This window comes from Podarcis filfolensis (assembly GCF_964270895.1).
Source record: "Podarcis filfolensis genome assembly, chromosome: 13".
NCBI lineage: Eukaryota > Metazoa > Chordata > Lepidosauria > Squamata > Lacertidae > Podarcis > Podarcis filfolensis.
This window is the reverse complement of record NC_139615.1, coordinates 12,056,407-12,076,150: the sequence shown is the minus strand read 5'-3', so window position 1 is coordinate 12,076,150 and position 19,744 is coordinate 12,056,407. Positions and strand designations below refer to the sequence as shown.

Below are 19,744 nucleotides of genomic sequence, written 5' to 3'. Positions count from 1 at the left end.
CGTTAGGAATAGGCAGTTGAGCAAGCCAGGTTGTGTTGAACCCCACCTTAGTAGGCATTAAAACTAGGTTGGAGGATCATCAAGCATCTAGCCAGGTACTTGAAGAAGCATATCAGAAGGAGAGCAAGACTTTTTCTGTGGTCTATCTGTGGTCCATCTCCAGTTAAAGGAACCCAGTTCACAGGACAGAGAAGGACAACTACCTGATGACCTGAGGACATACATATAACCTTTTCTTTAGGATGGGAGGCAGGGAAAACATGCATTTTCCTGTTTGAGATGAATCTAGATGTTCATAGCACTGATTGTTTGGACCTTGTGTCAGCCCTAGAGCAACCAGCCCCACTTGCTCAGAGCAGGGAGGCACAGCACTGATTGGCTGGGCCATGTGTTGATCAATTTCCCCCACAACCAATTTGATTTCAGAAAGGTTAGCAGAAGCAAACTGCAAGTAAACCCCAAGGCATTAGACTACTGAGTGCCCTGCAACAGGCAGTCTTTCCAAGCAGCACAGAGCTGCCCTCCCTCAGCAGAAGCCCCTTTAGGAGAGATGCAGCAAGTTCCTCCTTGAGATTACTGACAATTCCTTTGATTGTTCAACGTCTCACGTTAAGACAGCTGACTGGAACCCCCTCAGCTATCATTTACAGTTGCACGTACCAGTGACATGGATAACTATTTGGGGGTTGCTGAAAAACAACAAAGAGAAGAGCAGTGGTAAGATCATGTTCTTCAATTTGGAAATGGGATATTTGTGTGTGTGTGTGTGTGTGTGTGTGTGTGAATGTAGCCTATTTTCTTGTTTTAATGGATAGTGTGAAGAAGGGCTACATACATACAATGGTGGTCTCCCTTAAAACATCTATTTTATCCCAGTAAACTATTCTCTCCAGGGGTGTCAACTGGAATAAAATATTGGGGAGGGGAGGTAAGCTCCACCCTTCATAATTCATGACATGACATGGTTTATACACACTATTTGAATGGTAATGCCCATCAACTTAGGGCAGGCAAAGGCAAACTCGGCCCTCCAGATGTTTTGGGACTACAACTCCCATCATCCCTAGCTAACAGGACCAGTGGTCAGGGATGATGGGAGTTGTAGTCCCAAAACATCTGGAGGACCGAGTTTGCCTATGACTGACTTAGGGGGTCCCAGTCCCCTCAAATATTTTATTGGGGGAGCCGAATGGGCCTCGGCCCCTAGGAGTTGGCACCTATGATTTATTTTTTTAATCAATTTATATACTGCCCTATACCTGGAGGTCTCAGGGCAATTCACAGGACAAAATCAAAATATAAACCACAAAAACTCTGATGTGACACCATGGTTTGAACTATATTTGCCAACTATGGCCTGTATGACTCAATGATAAGCAGTGTATGTTACCTGGTAGCCTTTCTTATTTGAAAGTGACACACAAATGGAGTGAACATCTCTCTATTCATGCCCTGTGGGAAGCTTTTCATCAGTTTGGAATGAGACAATTGTGCACTTGCACTCTTGGATTAGTTTGTTCTGGGATCAATCCGATATTGCGATGAGTGGAACATAGCTTGTTTGAGACATGCCCCATTTCCTGAGCGTGCCGCTGCTCTTTCACTGTTTCCCTTTCTCTGCAGGGAAGAGGTCAGAATAGGTGATGAGAACTTGACCTCTGTCAAATATTTTATATTGATGGGATTCACCAATGACCGAAGGACACAGATTCTACTCTTTGTGGTCATCTTCATCATCTACTCCCTCACCATTATGGGGAACCTGGTGATCATTATGCTTGTGTGGGCAGACTCTTCCCTCCACACACCCATGTACTTCTTCCTGACAAACCTTTCGGGCCTGGAGATCTGTTATGTCACCACCACGTTGCCCCAGATGCTGGCTCACCTCCTGTCTGGCAATGGTGCCATCTCCTTCACATGCTGTATGACACAGATGTACATCACATTGGCCCTGGGTGGGAGTGAATGTCTTCTTCTCAGTGCCATGGCCTATGACCGCTGCTTAGCTATCTGCCATCCTCTATTATATGTCAGTATCATGGGCTGGGGGCGTCAAGTCCTGCTTGCCTCGCTCTGTTGGGCAGGTGGCTTCCTCCTTGCTTCGATAAACATGGGGAGCACCCTTGGTCTCCCCTTCTGCCATGCCAACCACATCAACCACTTCTTTTGTGAGCTGCCGGTGGTGCTGAAACTTTCATGTGCTGACACACACCTCACGGAGGCTTTCATATTCTTGGCATCAGTAGTATTGCTATTAATTCCTCTGACGATTATCCTTATATCCTATGGGCTTGTTGTCTCCTCAGTATTGCAAATGAGATCAACCACTGGACTGCGCAAGGCCCTCTCCACATGTGGCTCCCACCTGATCGTGGTCACCTTGTTCTATAGCACCGTCATCTCTATGTACATGATTCCACGGTCGGGTTCAACTTCTGATCGTGACAAGAAAATTGCTGTCTTTTACATTGTGGTCACCCCTTTGCTTAATCCTATCATTTATACTCTGCGGAACAAGGATATTCATGGTGCAACAGCCAAGGCACTGAGAAGACTGGCCATTTTGAAAAAGAGTTGAGAGTTGCCTACTTGTGTGAGTAATGTGCAAATGTTGCTCAGACTTCATGATTTTTTGCATTGTCTACTGGGTCATGAACTTACTTCTTTGTCCATGATGAGGAGCTGCTTCTGGTTCACGAACAGGCAAGAGAGTTCTAAAACAACAACAACAACAATCTTTATTACGGTCCAGAGACCCAACAAATCGTTACAAAGCAATACACAATTCATACAGCCTACCTCCAGGTCAAACAAGCATTTTGTTCAGAATAATAGGGATCATTGGTTCTTACAACCACCGATAAAAACTTTGCCACTGCTAATGTTCTAGCATTTGTCCGGTCTTCCAATAGGAACCTGACATAGTGAGCCTCTGATTTTCCCGGGAAAGGTACCAGCAAGGGTAGTATCAGTTCAGCCCTGGCTTGCTCATATTTTGCACAGTGCAACAAAATATGTTTTATGGAATCAATGTCTTGTTTATATAACTTTTTTATTATATTTGTATCCTGACTTTCCTCCAAAGAATACAAGGTGTTATATTGCATAATACAAGAATATTTAATCTTTTTGATATCATACAACAATAACACAACATAATATATTAGGAAAGATCCCAATAAAATAAGGTGGGGGGAGGGGAGGAAAAAAGAGTGGAAAAAAATACTGTTATAATTTGTTTTCCAATGAAGTTCACTAAATTGAGTGTAGCATGCAATCTCAAAGCCTCCCAGCAATGCATATGGATTTATATTTTCCTGCACCTTACTACCCCAATATACAATAATAATAATTATTTTTTCAACAAACTGATCATAACCCTGTCTGCCTTCTCTCACTTGAATCATATTGGTCAATTGGTCACATACTTTATTTAGCCACTCGTCTCCTGTATCAAACATTGAATATTTTTCTAGTTACAGGTGAATGTTGTGTGAGTTGCACTCATTAAGTAAAGAGGCATCTACCTGCCACCCATTAAAACTGAATCTTTGACACAGACTAGCAAAAGAGTTAACAAGCTGACTTCAGTCTTGTGGTTCAGTGGAGTGAAGTAGGGGAATCAGCAAAGGAGGGAATTTCAGGATGTGGCTGGGGGGGGGGACAGTAGGTAAGATGTTCATAAGCCTAGGTAGTACAGCAGAAGACTAGAGTACAGCATTGGTGACCCTCAAGCATGGGCGATGGATGAGGCCCTCCAGAGAGCTATTGGTTTTCTTGAGGAAAACCCAGCTTTTGCGTCCAGAGACCTCCCCCCTAAATAAATTCACGATGGTGGTGCAGCTGGGCGAGAACGATTAGCCAGAAGCTCCCGCTTGAGCCTGCGGACCCACATGCAGGAGGACTTGGAAGAGTTGAAGGCAGCTCTTGCTAGACTCAAAACTTTTTGGTCGCAGTTGTTGAAGTGATGCATGTGGTGTGGTAGCTGATGCCCAGCTGCCACCGAGAGGGCCAGGAGGTGCTTCCAGAGCACCGTGGTCAAGAAGGTTCTGGCCTTGGGCGGGATGGTGATCCGTCACCCAGGCATTACCTTCTGTGATGCATCCCTTTAGAGGCTTGATGGGGTTCATCTGTCTGTAATTGGGAATGATTTGTGGCTGACCTCCATGTCAGCGGGGATTGGTTGCAGGTGTGAGTGGTTGGTGGCAAGCGCAGTGCTCGTGTGGTGGATAGGCTCTGGTTCAGGTGATAGGGATGGGAGAACGCTCTCGCCATCCCTATGTGATTTCACATAGGGATGGCGAGAGCGTTCTCCCATCCCTATCACCTGAACCAGAGCCTATCCACCACACGAGCACCGCGCTCGCCACCAACCACTCACACCTGTTCCAGGGACTCGATGGTTTGGTTAACCCCTGAGAGGGGGTTGTGCCCGTGCCTGAGTCCAGGGGGACATCTGGGTGGTGGAGATAGCCTGTTCTTGGCCTTAGGCTTATCCAGGTGTTCACCCTAGGCTGATCTATGCTGGTGCCCTGGGTCAGCGCTACCTGCAACTGTGCAGGGAGCTAGTTGAACCAGAGCCTATGTAACCACTCATGTGCTGTAATCAATAAAGTTGTGGCAAAAATTCTGCCAAAAACCAAACCAAAATTTGAGTCTTGTCTGAATTTATTTAAGGGGAAGGTTTAAAGGACTGAACACACAACAGGTCCAAATTATGCTTTTGTTTGGTGCATTTTTATGTGTGCCCAAAGGACTTTACAACTAAAAGGTGTGGAAACTCAACACCATATCTGTATTCTTTCCCCCATAATTGATTGAGTTCTCTCCATCTGCTGCCTCAGGAGAAGCTGGATTTTTGCAGGGCTGGATGACTGATTGGCCAGGCCCTGGAGCTGGAGAGTAAGCCACCTTATGTTCCCCACATTTCTCCACTTCCCCAAGACAATGTGAATGTGCAAATGAGAGGTGGGGGGGAATCTATATCTCTAAAGTGCCCAATGAACATTTAGTCAGATAACCATAACAAGCACTCGTGTGCATAGAGAGAAGACTATTGGAAGTATATCAGAGAAGAGATGCAAGCAGCTGCCATTCCAGAATCTGTGTTTCTGTGAAAGAGAGAAGGCAGGGAGGGGCAGATCTTACTCCAAAGCAAGAGCCCTTTCACTGGCTCTCGTTCGTCTGCATGCAGCCCCAGCTGAGATTGTCTTCCATAAACACGGTTTTAACAATGAGTCCGTAAGTGACTGTGGATTTCAGTTCTGGATCCTTACGTCCTTCCACAGTGGGGACATTGGTTTCTGGGTGGAAATTGATCACGGTGTGGATTTGCCAAGCGTGGCTTCCTCTTGGCACGTTTTCCCCTTGTGTTCTGAGTTTGAGTGTCTTCAAAGCCCATTAACCACCATCCGTCCTCTAACCACCTACAGACACTCACATAGGACATTCATTGGTTCTGTTTTAAAGGAGAGGTAGAACTGGGTATCATCTGCATACAGGTGAACACCCATCCCAACCCCCCTGATGATCTATCCAAACGGCTTCATATAGATGTTGAAAAGCATGGGGGAGAGGACAGAGCCCTGAGGCACTCCACAAGTGAACACCCAAGGATCCAAATACTCATCCCCCAACATCACTTTCTAGATGTGGTCCAGGAGGAAGGAGCAGAACCACTGCATAACAGTGCCTGCAGCTCCCAACTCCTCTAGACAATCCAGAAGGATACCATGCTCAATGGTATCAAAAGCCACTGAGAGATCCAGCAGAACAAGGAAATAGCTTTCTCCTTTGTTCCTAGGCTACTGAAGATCATCAACCATGGAAGAGATCACCAGAGGGTTTGGTATAAGTGGGATTGCACCAAAGGAGATGGGAGGAGGCATGGGAGTGAAAACAAGGGTGTGAAATGGGGCTATATAATGTAAGAGAAAACTGGCTCCAGAAATGGAGTTGGGATGGTGAAAAGTGAGCTTAGTAGGAAGCTCTAGGGCAGCGGTTCTCAACCTGTGGGTCCCCAGGTGTTGTTGGACTACATATCCCATCATCCCTGAGTTCTGGCCTTGCTAGCTAGGGGTGATAGGAGTTGTAGTTCAACAAGTAATGTTAGTTGCAGGGCTAAATGTGCGGCTCTGCTCCCGAGTGACTCCCAAATTGCTGTACACATGAATAGTGCACAAACATGGCTCATGAACAGGTATGGACGGGGAAAGTGATTGTGAGAGGAGATCCAGGGGAAAGCTGGGAAGATGGCTCCTAAAAGTGAGGGGTGTGGCTACCATCCCACGCAGGTAAGTAATTTGTGGTGACTCTCTATAGAATGTATTTTTGGAATGGTGGACCCCTCCCTCCCAGACTCATATATTACTATTTTATTTATATTAGGCATTATTCTCTTTCATATTTGCTTTTGAATTGCTAAATTAGGTTAGCATGTTTCTATTGTTTTGTTTGCATTGTACTGTTTCATATAATACTGTATGAATTCATTTTGTTTTCATACTTATTGATATTATGATTTCCCCTATACATTCCTAATATGAATGGTTATACTAATTGATCTGCTTTAGGCACAATTTTGCAGGAAAGTGGCGTACAGATCAACGGATGAATGAATTGTGTGTTACGTTCTTCATCACAACTTTCTGTGTTGAAAAGTTTGAAGAATGTTTTCCCCCTCCGCATTTTGCTATGTTAATTGCTTTGGGACCCAGAAGGCGCAAGAAACAACAAGCTGTTAATGATCCACAGGAAACCACCAAGGGGATTGCAGGATCTGCAGAGTAAAATAAACATCTTTATTTTTTCACTGGGACCTCAGACCTTTGATAAATTGCAGGGGGGGGGGAGCAAGGATGGTGTTCATCTTCTGATACCATAAATATAGGCAGATGGAGCAGGTGGTTTTGTCTAACCACGGAGATCATCAAAAATTAGTTGGCGGAGCCCTATACAGGTAGCTTAAGTGTAAGAGCACATGTTTTGCATGTCCAATGCATCTGGCATTAAAGGATCTCCGGTAATAGAAAGACATCTACCTGAGGTCATGGACAGCTGTTGCTAGTCAAAGATGGAAAGATTGCTAGGCTAGATTGCCTATTCATCCAATTCAGCAGAAAGCCATTTCTTTCCATCTCAGTCTATAAGATGGAACTCACTGGAAATGTGGACTGTCACATGCTTTTAGGGTGCATGGGGTGTTAGTGGAGGGGTGTTAGGGGAGGTGGGGGGACACGTCGTGTTCCTTCTGGGGTAGTTTGTCTACCTTTGGTCTCCACCTTGCACTCAGTTCCCACCTGTGACAGTGGCTACAACCCAGGAATGGATTCAACTGGCTGGCTATAACAGATGAGGATAGCCGATGGGTCTCATACCCTCAGTGCATTAGGGGCTTCCCCTGCACTTGAAGACAGGCTCTGGTGGATTGAACATACAAGACCAATTGTGGTTCCAATGGTCAAGAAAACACTGCACTTGCAGCAGAGGCAAAGAAGGGGCAGATGGGGCTTGTCAGTCTGGGAAGGCAGCTCATCTAGGGCAGTGCTCCCCAAACTTTTTATCTCCGCGGACCGGTAAATGTTTGATAATTTTTCCGTGGCCCGCTTGCTTTGAGCTGGGTCCCCCCCTCCGTGCACTTACCGCACGGCAGCTTCTCTTCAGTCCCCGCGTCTCCGACCTTGAGTCCTCAGTCCTCCTGTGGCGCCTCCTCCTCGGCCAATGGCGTGAGGTTTGCCTTTCGGCCAATCAGGAAGCGGGAGGACCCGCTCCCTGATTGGCCAGGAGGAGCATCATTCCTGAGAAAGACTTCAGGAGTAAATCTTTGAGAGAAGTAAAGGCTAAGGAGTAAAGCCTGCAGAAATTTGGAGTGGAGTCCATAAGACGGCTGGATGACCAGGTGCCTTGTATGCCTCCTTCTGGCAACTCCTGCAGCCTAGCTGGTGCTAAATGTATTGCTCTGCTTCCTTTGGACCACATCAACAAGGACAAGAAAATGGGGGGTCTTCTAGTCTGGGCAGTCCAGGACCTCCATACACACTGCCTGGGCTTGTGCCCCAGGAGGTCTCTTTGGCACTGCTAACACAGAAAAACAATGCAGGAAGCAGCAGTTGCGAGTTACCAGCCACAGCAGGTGCTATGATTCTCCAGCAGTTTGACTTCACCCACGGAGGCACAAGAAGAACAAGAACAACATGATTTTTGCTCTTTTAACTGCAGTGTGAACACCCCTTTCATCAGAAGCCTAGATGTGATCACAAGCAGACTTTGGAATTCCCTACCCAGAGAGCTCCACTTTTCCTTTTCCTTGATGCTTCTCTCACATGGTGTAGACACTTCCCTTTGTTGGATAGTCGTCAGTTGTTAGTAAGGTGAGACTAATGAATTTTTACTGCTCTTCTTACGTTTTTGACTTCGCTTCCTTGTATCTTCTGTTATGTAATAACGTTTTCATGATTTATTACATTGTGATTGTATCTTTACTGTATTCTTTATGTATAGACATGTTGTTTTTGTTTCTTCATTAAACCACATTGATCTTTTTGGAAAGGCAGGATATAAATGTTTCCCACTCCCAGTTTTGGTGGTTGGGATGAACTTGTGTTCTTTAGGTCAGGTGTGAAGAAACCTTTGGCCCTCCAGATGTTGCTGAACCATGACTCTCATCATCCCTGACCAATGGCCATGTTTTCTGGGGCTCATATAATTCAACAACATCTGGAGGGCCAAAAGTTCCCCACACTTGACCTAAGACAGAGAGGGAAGTAATATTGTCCAGGATGAGCCACACATCCTGTAGCTCTGGGGAAGCCAATGTAATGCCCTCCATTTGTTGGACTAGAACACCCAGCATTCCTGACCATTGGCCATGCTCACTAAGGCTGATGGGAACTGGAGCCCAGCAACATACGGAGGGCACCATGTTGGCTACCCCAACTATAGGTGATATATATCAAAGAAGTTTTAGCTGAGAGCTATAAGTGACATCAAGTGGTGTCATGTGACTTCATCTATTACAGTGGTACCTCGGGTTAAGAACTTAATTTGTTCTGGAGGTCCATTCTTAACCTGAAACTGTTCTTAACCTGAGGTACCACTTTAGCTAATGGGACCTCTCGCTGCCGCTGCACGATTTCTGTTCTTATCCTGAAGCAAAGTTAGCGGAGTCTGTAACCTGAAGCATCTGTAACCTGAAGCGTCTGTAACCCGAGGTACCACTGTAGGTCTCTCTTATAGCAGACTGATTATTTCAGTCTTTCTTTTTAATTTGTTTTTCATGTTCTTAGGTTGGTACTGCTGTCTAAGAAATGTCTGGTGTAAATCCTGTTGTGAATCTCTGTCTGAAGGGTCAGGATAGATGCTGTTGTATTGCAGGACTTACCTGTAGACAATGGATTTTGTGGTGTGTTCTGGGTGGAAGCTGGATTCATAAAAATATTACAGACTTTCAATAAGAAAGTTTCCAATATAAAGTGGTCGTTACAGTGGTACCTTGGTTTTCAAACACCAAAAACCCAGAATTAAGTGTTCCGGTTTTCGAATGTTTTTCAGAAGCCGAACATCCAATGCGGCTGTCAGCTATTGTTTCGGGGGAACTGCACCAATCAGAAGCTGCGCTTTGGTTTTTGAACATTTCAGAAGTCAAACTGACATTCGGAATGGATTAGGTTTGGCGCTTTTGTTTTTGCTATTTATTTTGCAGTTTTGCCTTTGAGACTTTTTCAGTTAATTTGTTTTTGTGACTGTGTGAAACCCAGTTTAGCTACTGGTTGACTGATTGTGTGACTGTGGAAATGGATTTTAAAAACCACCCATCCAAACAATGACTATCATCAGTGCAGGTAAGAAAAAAAAATAATTTTTATCATCTATGTACGATACTGTCTTTCATTTTATGGATCGTTTGATAGTAAAATTCATGTTAAATTGCTGTTTTAGGGATTGTTTTTAAAAATCTGGAACTGATTAATCCATTTTGCATTACTTTCTTTGGGAAAGCGCTCCTTGGTTTTGGAATGCTTTGGTTTTGGAATGGACTTCCGGAACAGATCAAGTTTGAGAACCAAAGTACCACTCTATAAGTCCATTACATAGTCTCACAATAGTATCTGTTTCCAGAAATTGCACCTGCTCTTTAAACTAGTACAGGCTCAGGTTGATAGTGGGGATGAATACTGTTGGTTCCTGGTGAAACCAAGTATGTGTTGGGAGAAAAAACTACACCATCTCTGGTTTGGTTTTGTTTTTTTAAGAAAATGACTGCATTCATCCTAACTTCTCCTTGCTTATTCTATCCATCAATGTAGGGGGAGAAGCCAGAATGGAGGCTGAGAACCTCACTTCTATTACTGAATTCATCTTGGTGGGACTCACCAGCCACCGCAAGACCCAGATTTTGCTCTTTGTGGTTGTCCTCAACATCTATTTGCTTACCATTGCGGGGAACCTGGTGATCATCATGCTTGTTCGGACTGACTCTCACCTCCACACACCCATGTACTTCTTCCTGACTCACCTTGCAGGGGTGGAGATATGTTATGTCACCAGCACCTTGCCCCAGATGCTGTTCAACCTCCTGACCAGAAATGGTGCCATTTCTTTAACATGTTGTGCACTCCAGATGCACCTGGTATTGACCCTGGGTGGCACTGAATGTGTTTTGCTAGGTGCCATGGCCTATGACCGTTACTTGGCCATTTGCCACCCCTTGCTTTATGCCATCCTCATGGGCAGGTGGCGCCAACTGCAACTGGCTTTGGTTTCCTGGCTGGTAGGCATCCTTCTTGCAACAATCAATGTGGGCTGCACTTTCAGCCACCTTTTCTGTGGCCCCAATCGTGTCAACCACTTCATCTGTGAGCTACCTGTGGTGCTGAAACTTGCATGTGCCAACACTCACATCACTGAGTTTGTAGTTTTCATGACAGCTGCTATCATCCTCCTGGGCCCTCTTTCAGTTATTTTGACCTCATATGGGCTCATTTTGTCCACTGTACTGAAAATGCAGTCAAGCTCTGGCAGGCAAAAGGCCTTCTCAACATGCACCTCTCATTTGATGGTTGTCACCGTGTTTTATGGCACTGTCATCACTATGTACATGAGACCTGGGTTGGGCACAGCCTCTGATTTTGACAAGAAAATTGCAGTGTTTTATATTTTGGTCAGCCCCCTGCTCAATCCTATCATTTACACCCTTAGGAACAAGGATGTCCATAGGGCAGCAGCTAAGGTTCTGCAAAGATGGGGTTTGAAACACAAATGAGTGTCACCACCTTGCTTAAGTGGTCATGTTGACTAGGAGCTGCCAGTTGCCTTTTGGGGCACATGGGACTATTTGCAAAATGGGGAAGCTGTCGGGTAAACCAATAAGACCATCTTATTGCCATTGCATTTGATTCTCAGAAAATTTGGAATTGAAATTTGTACCACTGCCTCCGTTTGCCAGATCCAGCTCTCATCCCAGAGGAGTAGATTAGAATGGAAAGACTCAAATAGACCTTAATTACAGCTGGGGCAGAACTGATGACACAATCTAAGGATGGATATGTATATCCAGCAGAATGAGATGGGGAATGGGATTTGGCTTTTACTGGGTCAGTCCAATGGCCAATCTTTATGTATATGAGATCCTGGTCAGGGACAACTCCAAATCATGACAAGAAAATTGCCATCGCTTCTCAACCCAATCATTTACATCCTGAGAAACAGGGATGTCCATGGGGTAGTGGCCAAAATGCTGAAAAGAGGGTCTTGGAAGAAAACAGTATGGCTGTTGATGTTCTGCTTATTTAGCTTCAATGTTATTCAAGGGATGCTTTGGTCTGATTCTTAAGTGTTGCATTAAAACAACGTATCAAACCTCTGTTCAGCCTTGAATTCCAGATAGTGGCCTCAGGTATGATGGCTTATATCCCAAGTTGGGGACCTTTTCTGGGATGATAGCATACTCCAACCTCTGCTCTTTGGGAAGTGTTGGGCAAAGAATGGAAGGATATTAGCACAGTGGCAGTAGCTCATGTTTTCAACACACAAGTTCAACCCCGGGTATTTCCAGTCACAGCTGGAACCCTTGAGAGCTACTGCCAGTATGGCTTAGAGCAGCCTTCCCCAACCTACCACGCTTCCGATGTTTTGGAGTCCAAAACATAGATATGTTCTATCAACATATCCAGTGGTAAGGGAATTGGAGAGCACCAGGTTTGGTAAAGCTTTCTGCAAAACTTCTCCCTGATGGATGTGGCAGTCCTTTAAATGCTATCTGTCAATCAGAGCCTACCTGGCTGGGTCAAGAACCCTTAAAAGATGGACTGCTGCCAACACTGCCACTTGTCCCTCAACCTTCATCTGACAGGCAATGCTGCTTTTGTTTCTTGCGAGGAGACCAGTAGCCTGTTTGTAAGGCACTGCAATAGGATAGGTAGACATGAAGTAAATTGTTTTCTTTATATTCTTAAAGCATCATTCTCCCAATTCCCTTTTGGAACCTAATAAACTTCTTCACATTGACAGGTGTGGTTTTCTGTGTTTTTTGCCAGGCTTAAAGGGTCACTACCTGTTATGTACTGAGTTGAATAGGATCCAAACTGCAGCAGTCTGATTGGTCCTAGAACAATAGGATCCAAACTGCAGCAGTCTGATTGGTCCTAGAACAATAGGATCCAAAAGGCAGCAGTCTGATTGGTCCTAGAACAATAGGATTCAGAATGCAGCAGTCTGATTGGTCCTAGAACAATGCAGCAGTATGATTGGTTGGCAGGAACCACCCAATCATGCTCCAGATAGAAGTGAATCCACAACCTGATTGGCTTACAGTAGAATTCTGGAATTAGCCAATCATGTGCAGCCCATTGTGTAAATAATGTATATAAAGCAGATACTTTGAGGGGACTTTCATTTCATTCCTCCTCACCACTATGAGCTGAATAAAGAGCATGAAATCACTTTGCAACTCTGAGTATATTTCACTACCCTTTCACACAACTAGTATTTGGTTTCATACTTCATATCCACATCAGTGGGGAAAATCAAGCCAGGCATAAAATGTTATAGTTGCTGACTGGAAGTTAAGGGTTGTGCACTGATCAGAATGGAAAGTGTGGCTGTTATAAAAGTTTGGCAGGCACAAATGGTATTGAAAGCGGGACATATGTGATCACTCCAATAACCTCATGAACACAAATCATCATGGATGTGACATAAAATGATGTCTGGTAAGGCCCTAACTCTTAGCTTAATCTACCTCACTGGGTGGTTGGTAGTTCAAAAGAGATGAAAAGTATGAAAATGAGGCTGAAGATTCTGCCTGATTAGAAGAGAATCCTTATGGATAATGTATTTATTCCTCTTCATGCTCCTCCCCTATTTGCTAAGAAATTATTAAATATTTCTGTATATGAAAAACATAGGAAATGCACTGTGAATACTTTTCAGTATGCATGCAACATAATTTGCTTAAAAACAATGATCCTTACTCAAACGCTTTCCTGCTTTGGAATGTGCACAACCTCACTTGCAGGCTAAAAAAATGTACATTACTGCCTTTCTTTATTTCCACCATCTTTGTTACCTGTTTCAAAGAGCCTTCTTCCATTTTTGTATGTTAACTGCTTGCAGCCCAAGAGAGAAGGGACTATTACAAATCCTGAAGAAATCTCCAAAGGAATCTGAGGAGTCTCTGTGGAGTAGACTCACAGTCTTCATTATTATACCGAATCCTCAGTCTCTTGATGTGTTCAAGGGGAAACAGCAACAACAGCCACCACCTAACACTTAGAATAGGCAGCTGAACAAGCCAGATGATTTTCATTCTCCCATTTAAAGCATTAAAAGCTGGGGGGGCACCTATCCAAATGGATTGGAAAGCAGGAGTTTAGTGGAAAGGCACATGCCTTGCAGGTCTAAGATCCCTAGCATCTCCTTTAAGTGGCAATAGGTCATCTGTCTGGAGATTGGCTGCCAGTCGAGATAGCCAATGCTAGACTTGAGCAGACACCTCACAGGTAGGGCAGTAGAAGACGCTTCAATCAAATTTGCAACACCACAGTTATTTGATGGACCAGTGATCTAACCTGATACAAAGCAGCTTTTCTCCCAACTCTAGAGTTCAGGGACTCTACTTTAAAAATCTGGGCATCACGATTTCCTTCCAACCTCTTCCCAGCGGAGACTCTAACAGACAACCAGCTAAGGGTCAGCAGCATCCCTGATGTATGTGCTACATATGTTTGTGACTCCCAGTGTACTTAAAGATCAGAGTATCTTCAGACAGTTCTTGCCACTTTAAAGCTAGTAAAATCTAGATGTTCCCTGCCTCCTCCTATTGGAGGGATTAGCCATGAGAAGTATGGCCACCACGATTGTGCCACAGGCATCCATTTCAAAGCAGCACAGAGAAGACCTCCACCAATAGCCCCTTGACACTGCAATATCCATCTTTGTGAACCTTCTGTATGTGGCGTTAGAAGCTTGACCCTAACTCAGCCAACTGTTGTACGACTTAACATAAACTCACCACACCAGGAACACCTGGGAACAGCATGAAGGTAAGATTATATTCTGTTATTTTGAGGGGAGAAAAGAAACTCATTTCACTGTTTAAGATGAAATTTACCTGCTTGGTAGTACTATCTGCTTCAGAATTCTATGATTCTAGTCTGTTTTATATGATCTAGTTGAGATTCCTGCATTTCAGGGGGTTAGACTTTCGCGGTCCCTTCTAACTCTGCAATTCTATGATTCTTTGGTATGTCACTAATGTTAATATTTTCCACCTTGAAAGCTTGTTACTTTCAATTAGTGCTGAATGAAAGGGGGTGTATGTTTTGTTTGGACATGCAACTTTTCATCTTCCCTTTTGTTTTCACCTTCAGGAGGGTTCTAAAAATATATCCTTCTATTCAGTTTCTCAATTTTCGCTTATTTTCACTTCTTGTGAGAGAGACAACGTGCCTCAGTGCAAATCTCAAGGAAATTAACTTTGGAATTTTCTCATATTCCTGTTTTGTTCTGACTTCTCTTTTTCCATGTGAGAAACTGGTGATTGGTGCCCATTAAGACTCTTAGGGCAAAAGGCAGGGAGGCCAATGGTATATGGAGCCAGGGCCAATGACAGGCAGAGCCAACTAATTCCAGTTTTGTTCCAGCCTTCTCTCTTCTGCATTCAAGGAAGAAGCTGACAGGTGGTGCAATCCGCTAGGCTGGTTGTTAAGTGGGCAGGCAGGCAGGTGCAGACTGGCTGAGGACAAAGGAAGGTAAGCTGAACCCTTGGTAGAATTGTTGAGTTGGAGGTACAGTTTGCCAAATGCTTTGGCACAGGTTTTTCCCCCAGCATTTCATGATAGGTCAGGGGTTGGACTAGATGACTGTTGTGGTAGGGTTGCCATATTTCTAGAAGTAAAATTCAGGACACAATTCTACCCTTTAAATCGGAGTTAGGGAACCTGTGGCCCTCCAGATAGACCCAGGCATGGGAGTAAAGGCTCTTCGGAATCTGAGAACTATAAAGGGAACAATGTAGCCATGAAATTAAATAAAACCCACAGAGACGTACAGTATATGTGCTAATGCTTGTCCCGGTACTTTAGTACTCGAAGCCCCATCACTATGGAAAGTGTGCTCAGGCAGCACATTATGAGAGTGGTGATAACACCCTTTTTCTTTCAAGCCACTGAATCAGCTTGTGTGTGTGTGCCCCCCCCACACATCATATACATATATATGAATGAGTAGGCTATGAAGAGCAATCTTAGGCAGATCTACTCTAAGATAAGCACAACAGAGTTCAGCTTTAGAAAGGAAGAAACCAGGGACAGATGAAAACAGGAATTGGATTACCTAAATCTGGAGGGCCCCCCAAAATAGAAACTGTTAAGTGGCTACTCACACCTCACAGTGGAAAAAAAGAAAGGAAATACACCACCCCCAAAAGGACACATGTTTGCATTGGCGTTATATGCTGAATAAGTCTTGCCCATGTGAGCACTGGCTGCTGAATTCTGCACCATCTAAAGTTTCCAACCCATCTTCAGAGGCAGCCCCACATATAACATGTTGCAGTAATCTAACCTAGAGGTTCCCGGAGCATAGATGGTAGAAGTTAGGCTATCACCTATCCCAGATAGGGACACAGCTGGGCCACCAGCTGAAGCTGATAAATGCACTCTGTGCCATGGAACATAATAGGCAGCTTAGAGGGGTTAAATCTAAAACAATTCCCAGTTATTTGGTTCCCATTTTTCAGGTTTTTTCTCCCTGCGAAAACAGGCAGCAGTCCTTCCTCCAGATCTCCACTGTCCATTATGGACTGGTATTGTATCTAAAGATTTTTGGTCTGTAACTTAAAATCTATACATTATCTTTGCTGACCTTCCATATTGCTGTTTCTTCATCTTCAATATTTCCCCCCATACTTCATGTGCATTTAGAAGCAGGGCTGGAACTAATTGTACATTCAAGTTTTGTTATAGGTGTCTTGTTTGTTATTATGTATTTTTGTTTACCTGAAATGTTTCAACTGAAATAATAAAAGGAGCAATGCTAGCCATGCCTACTCAGATGCAAGCTCTACAGAATAAAGTAGGAATTACTCCAAGGTAAGTGGGGTTGGGATTGCAGTCTAAATCTTTCTCTTCACATAATCAGCATCATGGTCCAAATTGTATTACATGGTACCTTGGTGCACGGAGCTTAAACTATCTAAATCATCATGCAAAAGAATAATACCTAAGAATATTTGAGAGTCAAATGAGGGGTGGTCCTCACAACTAAGAGCATTCACCTGTGATGTTGTTGTTGTTGTTGTTGTTGTTGTTGTTGTTTCAGTTTCAAATTATATACCACCCTTTATCCCAAGGATCCCAAGGCAGTGTACAACATTAAAAACACATTACAGAACATCAATGATAAAACGTATTATTTAAAAACATATTAGAACCTTCTGCTTTGTGGGAGAGATGATAGTTTATGGTTGTCCCATTGTGCCTGGTCTCTTACATTTGTCCTTTCTTGACAGGGAGGAGGCAAGAATGGAATCTGAGAACCTCACCTCCGTCACAGAGTTCATCTTGGTGGGGCTCTCCAACCACCGCAAGACACAGATTCTCCTCTTTGTGGTCATCCTCATATTCTACTCATTTACCTTTTTGGGGAACCTGGTTATCATCATGCTGGTGCTGGCCGACCCCCGCCTCCATACACCTATGTACTTCTTCCTGACTCAACTCTCTGGCCTGGAGATATGTTATGTCACCTGCACTGTGCCCCAGATGTTGGCTCATCTCTTGTCTGGGAATGGAGCTATCTCCTTTGCCCGTTGTGTGACCCAGATGTACCTTGGGCTGTCCCTGGGGAGCACTGAAGCTCTTCTGCTTGGTGCCATGGCTTATGACCGCTATGTGGCCATCTGCCAGCCCTTGGTCTACGCTGTTGCCATGGATAAGTGGCACCAGTTGCAGCTTTCCTCAGGCTCCTGGGCAGGTGGCTTCCTGCTCTCCCTGATGAATGTGGCTTGCACTCTTCGCTTCCCCTTCTGTGGCCCCAACCTCATTAATCACTTCTTTTGTGAGATGCCAGTAGTGTTGAAACTTGCATGTGCTGACACCCGTGTTACGGAGGCTGTCGTTTTTGGAGCAGCTGTGATTATCCTTCTAGTGCCCCTTTCTGTTATCCTGACCTCTTACGGACTCATTCTGTCTTCTGTGTTACAAATGAAGTCAGCTGCAGGTCGGAGCAAAGCTTTCTCTACATGTGCTTCCCACCTGGCAGTGGTCACCTTGTTCTACGGCACTGTTATTTCTATGTATATGAGACCCAGGTCAGGGACAACTCCAGACAGTGACAAGAAAATTGCTTTCTTCTACATTGTGGTCACCCCACTTCTCAACCCTATCATTTATACCTTGAGGAACAAGGATGTCCACGGGGCAGTGGCCAAATTGCTACAAAGAGTGTCTTGGAAGAAGAAAGGATGAATGTTGCCATCCTGCTTATTTGGCTTGGATGTTATCCAAGGGCTGAGAGGGATTGATTTTTACGTCTGGCATTCACATGTCATATCAATTCTCTGTTCAGCCTTGAAATCCAATTATCGGTCTGTTGGGCAAAGAAGGGAAAGATAGTAGTTCATGTTTTGCATACACAAGATTCCAGGTTCAGTCTCTGGTATTTCCAGTTACAGCTGGGTTCCTGTCTGGAACCATGGATTGCTACTGCCAGTATCGTGTAGAGAGCCTTCCCCAATGGCGTTTTGGAATCCACCTCCCATCAGCCTCAGCCAGAATGGCTGATGATTAGGAATGATAGCAGTTTAAGTCCAAAACATCTGGAGAATACCAGGTTTGGGAAACCTTGTGCAGATGACAGATAGATAGGTAAATGATCAGACTCGGGGGAATAAGAAAAAAGGTTTATAATATTGCATAAAAAGTTTTTTTATAGCAAATTATTTGTAATAACAAGAGACTTAGAGGGAGGGGTGCACAATGTCATTGGTCCCAACACCTTTATCTCAAAGCTGGGCTATGAAGGATCCCCATCTGAAACAATGGAGAGCCATTACCAGTTAGTGTAGACGGTACAGAGTCTGATGAACCAATGTTCTGGCTTGGTATAGGGCAGCCTCTTATTTAATGGCCATCAAGAAGAGGCCATCAAGTCAAGGAGGCCTTAAAGTAAGGAAGACACTGGTATAAAAGAAGAAAAGTTTTGCATAGTTTCTAGTTCTATACATGGCATGAAACTGGGCAGAATTTCTAAATCAGGCTGTTGGCAAAAGAAGGAGGTTCAAAAAGCAGACAGAAGCTTCCAGTTCCATAGAGTAGTTAGTCCATAGAGTAGCCAGTGTGGTGTAGTGGTTAAGAGTGGTAGACTCGTAATCTGGGGAACCGGGTTCGCGTCTCCGCTCCTCCACATGCAGCTGCTGGGTGACCTTGGGCTAGTCACACTTCTTTAGAGTCTCTCAGCCCCACTCACCTCACAGAGTGTTTGTTGTGGGGGAGGAAGGGAAAGGAGAATGTTAGCTGCTTTGAGACTCCTTCGGGTAGTGATAAAGCGGGATATCAAATCCAAACTCCTCTTCTTCTTCAACATTTTCCCCATCTTGTATTGCCAACTGAAAAAGGTGGCATGTTGATGCTTCCGGAGGCGGCGCGAAACCGTGATGGCGGACCTCTTCGAGTTCTGAAGAGGGGCACCGCAGAAAAGGGTTGTTCGCGACGGCGCAGCGGCAACCCATCAAGATAAACCACGGGCAGAGTGAGTCCGTGGCCGTGGGACCCGGCGGGCACCTGGAGCGACCCCGAAATCACAAAAGGAACCCCGTAAGGGGCTCCGGAGTGAAGGAGGGGGAGCGGTGCTGTGGGTTCATCGCTCTTTCTGCGGAGGCGAAGCCGCGCGGCTGTCACGGATGAGCGCTGACCTTTCTTCCAAGAAACATCGGGCTGAAACATCAAACCCGTGAGTAAGGACCCAAGATCCTACAAATTAATTTGGAAAATTTGGCTAAAAACGGGAGACGAGAAAGAGGAAGTCCGTCTTCCGGCACTGCTTTCAAGATCAAAGCAGACGGTCTAAAGAGCGGAAAGCGCTGTGAACAGGGAAGCTTTAAAGCTTTAAACTGGGACTTTCGTGCACACTTGAATTTTCCTTTTAAAGAATAAATACAGCATAAATTTGACCTGGAGCGGTCCCCCAAGGGGCAAGGGAAGATTCTAACCCCAAATTCCCGGGTGGCCGGGTAAAGTTGTTT

At 44.7% G+C, this 19,744-nt stretch overlaps 3 protein-coding genes across 3 annotated transcripts; all 3 read left to right on the top strand.

The window, feature by feature from the left end:
- Positions 1-1,594: 1,594 nt before the first annotated feature.
- Positions 1,595-3,029, top strand: LOC310747166 (olfactory receptor 2J3-like). The gene has a single exon (XM_083581520.1). It carries the CDS (start codon positions 1,679-1,681, stop codon positions 2,579-2,581), a length of 903 nt encoding a protein of 300 aa, XP_083437646.1. The 5' UTR covers positions 1,595-1,678; the 3' UTR covers positions 2,582-3,029.
- A 4,850-nt stretch (positions 3,030-7,879) lies between these two features.
- LOC310747133 (olfactory receptor 2D2-like) lies at positions 7,880-11,995 on the top strand. The gene is made up of 3 exons (XM_083581484.1): positions 7,880-8,372; positions 9,553-9,842; positions 10,308-11,995. Exons 2-3 carry the CDS (start codon positions 9,824-9,826, stop codon positions 11,261-11,263), a joined length of 975 nt encoding a protein of 324 aa, XP_083437610.1. The 5' UTR covers positions 7,880-8,372; positions 9,553-9,823; the 3' UTR covers positions 11,264-11,995.
- Positions 11,996-16,517: 4,522 nt separating this feature from the next.
- Positions 16,518-18,248, top strand: LOC310747126 (putative olfactory receptor 2B8). The gene is made up of 2 exons (XM_083581461.1): positions 16,518-16,592; positions 17,012-18,248. Exons 1-2 carry the CDS (start codon positions 16,534-16,536, stop codon positions 17,967-17,969), a joined length of 1,017 nt encoding a protein of 338 aa, XP_083437587.1. The 5' UTR covers positions 16,518-16,533; the 3' UTR covers positions 17,970-18,248.
- The last annotated feature ends 1,496 nt before the right edge of the window (positions 18,249-19,744 follow it).